This window comes from Montipora capricornis, chromosome 2 (genome assembly GCF_036669925.1).
Source record: "Montipora capricornis isolate CH-2021 chromosome 2, ASM3666992v2, whole genome shotgun sequence".
NCBI lineage: Eukaryota > Metazoa > Cnidaria > Anthozoa > Scleractinia > Acroporidae > Montipora > Montipora capricornis.
Window position 1 is genome coordinate 41,869,850 of NC_090884.1, and position 7,500 is coordinate 41,877,349.

At 37.9% G+C, this 7,500-nt stretch overlaps 1 protein-coding gene across 2 annotated transcripts in view; it reads left to right on the forward strand.

The window, feature by feature from the left end:
- LOC138022105 (general transcription factor IIH subunit 4-like) overlaps nucleotides 1-7,500 on the forward strand; it is a 26,048-nt gene that overhangs the window by 5,795 nt on the left and 12,753 nt on the right. For both annotated transcript variants that reach the window (XM_068869133.1, XM_068869141.1), the window contains 7 exons: nucleotides 3,574-3,670; nucleotides 4,190-4,290; nucleotides 4,734-4,845; nucleotides 5,072-5,140; nucleotides 5,962-6,045; nucleotides 6,287-6,347; nucleotides 7,331-7,408. In XM_068869133.1, the coding sequence (XP_068725234.1) occupies nucleotides 3,574-3,670; nucleotides 4,190-4,290; nucleotides 4,734-4,845; nucleotides 5,072-5,140; nucleotides 5,962-6,045; nucleotides 6,287-6,347; nucleotides 7,331-7,408 (602 nt within the window). The remainder of the gene's footprint in view (nucleotides 1-3,573; nucleotides 3,671-4,189; nucleotides 4,291-4,733; nucleotides 4,846-5,071; nucleotides 5,141-5,961; nucleotides 6,046-6,286; nucleotides 6,348-7,330; nucleotides 7,409-7,500) is intronic.

Sequence of the window (7,500 nt, forward strand, 5' to 3'; positions counted from 1 at the left end):
AATGGAAACAACAGGAGCATAAATCGTAGAAACATGCGCACACAAAGATTACAATCTGCGAGATCGAAGGTCTGTACGCTTATACTAAATCCACTCATTTATAAAACAGGCCTTCTGATAGAGTGGGATGAAAAAATGCAAATTGTGTGAAATTTGCAGGGCAGATTATGCGATTAGAAAGGCCAATTATGCGATAAATATTGTAAATTATGCAATTTTTTTCTGAGCAATTTTAAGCTTGTTTTTCAAGGTTTCAGGATAAAAAAAAAACATGTTTTTACTACCCTTAAGACATTTTGAACATAAGGGAACAGTAATAATATGAATCTTGATTGACATTAGTTGGGACAAGTAAAAAAAATGAGGTCTTCTGCACTATTGGTGCACCACGTTAAAAGTTGAAAGGACACAGCTAACGTGCCAAATGAATGATCAATAATTATTAAAATTCCTGTATGCTACGACCAGTTTTTTACACTTTGTTTTTGTGTGCAGTATTATATTTCTGAACAAATTTGCTAATCTGAACAAAGGGCGTCTTAATTTGTGTTACACCAGAAACCCATAAGGGTTGAAACGCGTAACGCCCCCTTGTGTGCTGGGAAACAAGCTTCTGAATATTCGATTTGGAACAACAAGAGCGAGGGGTTTCCAAATATGGTACTTACATGTAGCACTGAAACATTCAACCAATCAGTTCGCACTGAATATTTGGAAGCTGTGAACGCGCGTTACACAGGTTTCTGGTTACACCAATTGGTGACTCAGTACCAGGCCCCCCACATGCAACTTCGAATATTTATGAAATTGAAGGTAACAAAGGTTTTTTGCCGTTTTCCAAGGTAAATCATCTTTAAAATGGTGTATTTATGCAGGAACTCCTAAGAAACTTTTTGATTTATGTTTTATTTTATGAATTTTGTGCGTTCTTTTGTGAATTATGCGATTTTTCTTGAATTGTGCGATCGGATGAGATTTGAGGTCAATTGTGCGAAATCGCACCATCGTGTAATATCAGAAGGCCTGATAAAAACATATTGCATTCCAATATGCCATTCTAGATTGATGTCCGATTTTATCGAAATTTTGAAGCCTCAAATCAGGGGTACCCAACAAGAATATAGTTCAAAACCACTTAAACATTGAATTGTTAAATGTTTTTTGGTATTTAAACAGTAGATATACGCATATTTTTATCCCCCCCAAAAAATTCATCTGTTTGGATTTCCTACACAATCTTGAACAAGCTACACAAACTACCTACACAAGCTTGAAGTCTAGTGATCCAAAAATTGTAGGGATCAAAAACTTACCTTTTTGAAAATTTCAGCCAGGAAAAGGCTCCCGAAAATTGTAGGTGACCTTCTTAGGGTAAAAATCAGTTTAAAATGGGCAATTATACTATTTTTTACATGTTCGAAAATCCTACGACAGGCAGGGAAGGAAGATTTCTTTTAAGAAATGTTCCAAAAATTGTAGATCTCAAATCGTCTTTCGAACAGATATTTTCAGAAAATTGACGTTGGGTGCCCCTGTCAAGTCGGAAATTCTTGAGTCAGGCACAAGCAACTATCAGGATTGGAAAATGCTGATAGCGACATCGGAGGCCAAAATTTCTGATATTCATTTGGAGAAGCTCCCTAACTTATGACCAAGGATTGTGAGAAAGGGCCTTGCAGTTTATTTAACAGTAATATTATTATTATTATTATTCCATGAGCATGCGTTTGGTATGAGATGGTAAATAGCCAACAGGGTGCATGGCGCCGAGTTGGCTATAACCAGTCTCATATCCAACAATTAAGTGTGAATGGAATAATAATTATTGTTTTATTAAATTCCTTAAACTTCAAAAGTTTGGAAGTATAAAATACGAGCGAAAAAAGGGAGAAAATCCTAGTGAAATCGAAAAAAACTTGATAAAGGGATGGGATGTTGTGTAATACCTGGTGGTCAGACAGACGCTGGCTTGTCACAAAAACATTTTTTACCTTTTCGCATACTTCTAAGCATTGGAATTGATCCAAACTTTCCAAAAAAATGGGTTTTTTTTTGCTTTTTTCAGAGAGAAATTTCACTTTCCAGCAAAAAAACCTTTTAGTTTAGCAATGCTTAGCGCTATCATTGACCAATATTATAAGGTCAAACTAAGGCATATGAGCTGATTGAGTGTACCAATCAGAACACGAGAAATGCAATAACCGAGGTTGGAAAATTAATGAAGTCCAATATCCCTTGAGCAGGCTAGTAGTCCTTATCTGAGAAGACTTGAAAGCCTAATTACCATTTGCAGCACTATCTCCTCGGTTATTTAAAGAACCTGAGTGTTAGTCTGGCCGGAGTTGAACTCACAACCTCCCACAATCTGAGCCAACCCATCGGCAGTAACATTGTTAAATTGATTCTGGGGCTCCTTGCCAGCCAGCTCTTTCTAGAGTACCTGGTACTTAATTTAAATTTCTTCTCATTTAGCAAACATTGTGCACCCTATTCATTGTCGTTAGCAACTGTTTCTGTATGTGTGGCATAGTTTTGTCTTTGTAGAGCTGTTGCACATGACAAATTGAGCTTCCTCTTTGAATTTCGAGTAATAATATATCAAAAACGAGCAAGTGCTTCATCGGGGTATCCAGACACGGAGACGCGGTTTAGAACAAATGGATGATAAAGATTTTTTGAGAATGGCAAGACCAAAGAGCGCTCAAGATTTGAACTATTGAGCCAGACGGACTGTTCAAAGGTGAAGACATGGTGTGCATGTGCAAGAGTTGACTGAAAGCATTGAAAACATGAATGCCAAAAGTCTAAACTACTGGCTATCCAAGTTTGTGCAGGAGGTTGAAAATAAGTCAGGTGGACGATATCCCTCTCGGATGGTTTACAGTATTGTTTATGGCTTAAAGCACTCATCTAGTTTTTCATTGGGTGTCCAGATGCATCCATGTGACCTGGTATACAGCTGTTGATTGGTGGACTCAAGTTATGAATTATTAATGAGTTTCAAGATTCTGTTGAGGTCTTGACTAAAAAGATTGGATCTGTTGAAGCATACAGTTAGGACCTTGAAGCATTTTTAAACTCTTCTTCAGAGCTGGGGTTTTTTGAGTTCATGCATCTTTGATCTTATTTTTGTTCATACATGCATTTGGGCACAAAAGTTGTTGTCCTAAAATCCCCAGCTTTGTTTCTAGGAAAAGAGTTGCAATTAAGGTCATGTGCTTCTGGTTGGAATTTATTAGCTCTTTTATATACAGGTGTAATTTTCTCCGTGTACTCCGGTTTTCCTCCCTCATCAAAATTGACTCACAGCTAATTAACATCTAGCTGTGGTGCTGTGCTCCAACATCAAACATGGACTGTATAGCGGCAGCCAGAGGCGCCTTTGTATGCTTTCAGTCCGATGTCATGAGCCGCGCTCTTCGCATTTCAGTCCTCGACTGCAAGTAAGGGTGATTAGCACTAGCAATATTTAATTTTATTTTATTTGTACATGTATGTGTCTGTGCAGCGGAGCATAATCTGGATATTTTGAAAACAAAATACACAATATTACCCTCTTTTTCATTGTTTTAGTGGAAATCCCTGGATAGGATCAGGTGATCAACCAGAGAAGGACAAACATGCACGTGGCATTCCCTTCCTTGATGAATACAGCATGGAAAGATGGGAGGTATACAGATGCTATGAGTCACCACACTTTGTCATCATGAGACAATTCAGAGAAATTTCCCAAAAAGAATATGAATGAGCTACCTATTCACAACTACCAAGATGTTGAGTTTCTCTTTGCATTAATTATGCTGACCAACACTGGCCAACTTGTAGAATGCTACAACAAGTTGCAAAAATAGTGGAGACACTTCACCTTCTTGGGGCGTTATTAATTTGCCTATTATCTCTCACACTGCAGCCCCCCTCTCCCCCTTATCATTGTTGCTAGCAAGACATTAACAACTGTTGGAAACTTAAGCAGTCAACATTGACAGGGGGAGAGGGGAAGTGAAGTGGGAAAGGTTTAAATTCTAGATACGGCAGGTATTGGAAGCTAGAAAAGGTGTTTTTTTCATGAAAGTGTCACAACAATTTTGCAACTTGTTCTAGCTCTCTCCTGTCTTAACTTTCATGTTGCATCAATGCAATCACCACTTCCATCGTTCTACATGTAATATCATGTTCTTTTTTTCTGCAGGCTGTTCTTCATTTCATGACTGGTTGTACTGCAACAGACGAGAAAACAGCAGTCAGTCAGGATGTTGTCAAGGTGTTAGTTCTCTCAGGACTAATGAAATGGTTAGCGCCTAAATATTTTTGACTGACTGATTTCTGGCTTATTGACTCACCTGACTGGGTCACTTGCTGGCTGCATGGGAATTGGCTAAATTAATGAATGGCTGACTGACTTTACTGTATAAGTTGTGTGACTGACTGGATGACTTACTGACTGTTGGCTGACTGAATAACTGGTTGGCTGACTGAATAACTGGCTGGTTAACTGGCTGACTGACTGCCTGATTGACTGGATGACTGATTGACTGACTTACTTACTGGCTGAGCGAGTGACTTCAGGACTGACTTACAGACGGGATCAGTTAACAGATGCTAGGTCACAGACCAACTGACTGACAGTTCAACCAACCAACAGACTTGTTGTATATCTAATATCTGCTTGACTGGCTCAGTGATCAGTTGATTAATAACATAATTATTATTGATTGATCTGCTATTTTATTTAGTGAGACTCCAGGCAGCACACCTGTTATAAGTCCAGCAGGATTCCAGTTTCTTTTGATGGACACAGCTTCACAAGTGTGGTACTTTATGCTACAGTACCTTGAGACAGTTGAGGTACCCTAATGTAAATGTATAATTTCTTTGCGAGGGTTTAACCTAACTTCTAACTTCATAACTTGCACTTTTAATGTACACATACTTTATTTAAAATGCATTTGTTGTACAATTTGCTATGTTGCCTTTTTTTTAAACAACCGTCTACTGCAGCATAACTCTCATGTAAGACTACCTCCTTTCTTTGAGTGTCTTTAAATTGTCTTGTTTTCCATCACCATTTTAGGCACGAGGAATGGATCTTGTGGAGTGTCTTTCATTTCTGTTCCAGATTAGCTTTGAAACCCTTGGAAAGGTACTCAATTTTTGAAATATTGTACATCATGGTATTAAAATACATCCATGTGGAGTTTAAGAATGTATTGGAAGCATATTAATTAAGCAAGATATTTAAAGTGCCACTGATAAAAAAAATCAATTGTTGTTTTTCTTTGGATTTCAAAGCTACCGGTATGTTAACCCTAAGCAACCAAAGTTTTGAGCCTTGATTTCAGAAAGATGCCTGCTTATTTTAACAGGAATTTTCCTATTTAATGGTCCGCCATTAAGATCTTGAGAGATCTGGATCATGGAGAAAATGACGTCAAAGGCTCACTAACTTAAGAATGCAGTGCATGTGTATGCCACATAATTAATATGCAGCGCAGGTGTTTTGGGCTTTTGGACTTTTAAACTCACATTTTGCGTATATAAGAAGCTGTATGCGCACTCTGAAATTTTAAACTAGTGAGTAAATGACGTCATTTTTCCCTGGATCCAACCCTCTGAGGTCCAATCAGTCAGTTTTGAACATGAGTAATGGTGGACCATGAAATCCAAAACTTACACTCAAAGTAAATGGCCTTTAGATGAAAGTCAATGCCCAAAATTTTGCCAGTCAGGTGTTAAGCAAACACACTAATCTTTCAAAATCTGAAGAAAAAAAGGAGGTGATTTTTTTTTTTATCGCATGGGGCACTTCAAGCCATTCAGCGTATTATTACATTATTACTCCGACCTCATTTCAGAAAGTGCCTTGTTGCATCACCATTGTCTCCATTTTCTCTGTTATCTCTGATTGTCTTCTAAAGCTGTCATTTCGAGATTTGACTGAGGGGATTTTCTTCTTTCAATAAGGACTATTCTACAGAGGGAATGAGTGAATCACAGTTTAAATTTCTTCAACATTTGAGGGAGTTTGGTCTAGTGTTTCAAAGAAAGGTAACTCAAGTTTGGTTTTTGTAGCCTATCCATACACAAGAATAACTGTACAAGTAATGTAGTTAATTACAGATGTGCAGATTATACATTCATGTTCTTTGTGAGCCTTCTACAGTGTAGGCAAGAAATCATTATTATTTTATGTTGCAGTCATATTAATATATGGCACAGGTTTGTGTACAACCATTTACTTACTTATTCTGCAGATTTCCCATTAATCAAGTATAATGCATACTTTCAGCGGAAGTCACGAAGGTATTATCCAACAAGACTAGCAATCAACCTGACATCAGCAGGAATAGGTAGGAATCTGTGGGGACGACTGCATGCAATATTTATGTTTAACCTATCCGTACCTGCCAGTTGTGGAGGTGGTGCTGAAAACAGTGTTCTTTTCACATGCCCATGCAGTATGAAGCATTTAACATATTGTTTTGGTCTTTTTGGTGGTGGAACAACCACTGGGCCATACTGTCTGGAATTGAAGCAGTGCGGCCCAGTGGTTAGGACGCTTGCCTTGAGATTCAGAGTTTCGGGGTTCAAGACTCGTTTTGACCACTTATTGAATTTGTTAATGTTGATCCCTGGTTTAACTTGTCTGCCTCACTTGTAAACAGCCAACTGGTTTGCCTCCAGCCAGTTGGCATTCTTTACAGTTGTTGCTGTTGTTGTTTTATGTCATTTCGTTTATTGTGTTTCATTAAGCCTGAAAAGCCCCTACGTGGAGTGGTCATTTAAGTATTGTATTTAAGAAATAGAAAACATTTACCGTGTTTCTGTCAAGTTGTAGAAACACGAGTGAAAGTTTGGGAGAACGAGAAATGCTGTGGGAACACGAGCCGCAGGCGAGTGTTTCCACAGCTTTTTCGAGTTCTCCCAAACTTTCACTTGTGTTTCTATAACTCGATAGAAAAACGGAGTACATGTTTTCTATTTCTTTTAGAAAACAACGCGACGAGAAAAAGGAAAACAACTTGTTAACTCTAATTATCAAAATGTAAATTCTCTTTGCTCGCGCCATCACTACGTGTCTCCATCGAGTTATAGAAACACGATTTTTAACCAGTCAGCGCGGGTATTTTCTTACGACTGTTTTCTAATGTATTGTATTGTGTAGTAACATATTGATAAGGTTTTAAGTAAATTAAAAAGAAGGCATAGTCACATTAAAGGGCACTGCAGCCATTCCATGATCCAGTAATAGTACATGTACGGTATTCTTAAAGCTGTTCAATGACAGATGTAAATTAAACTTTGTTACATGCAGTGTTGTGACCTGTTGCAGGTAGCTCGGCCATTACTAATACAGATCAGAAGGGCTTTATAGTTGTGGAAACAAATTATCGGCTTTATGCCTATACAGGTATGTTTTAAAGAACAACAGTAAGTTGACATTACATCAACCTAAAATGCCCTAAAATTTCTAGGAAGGCATCATCCTTAGCATAATGCTTT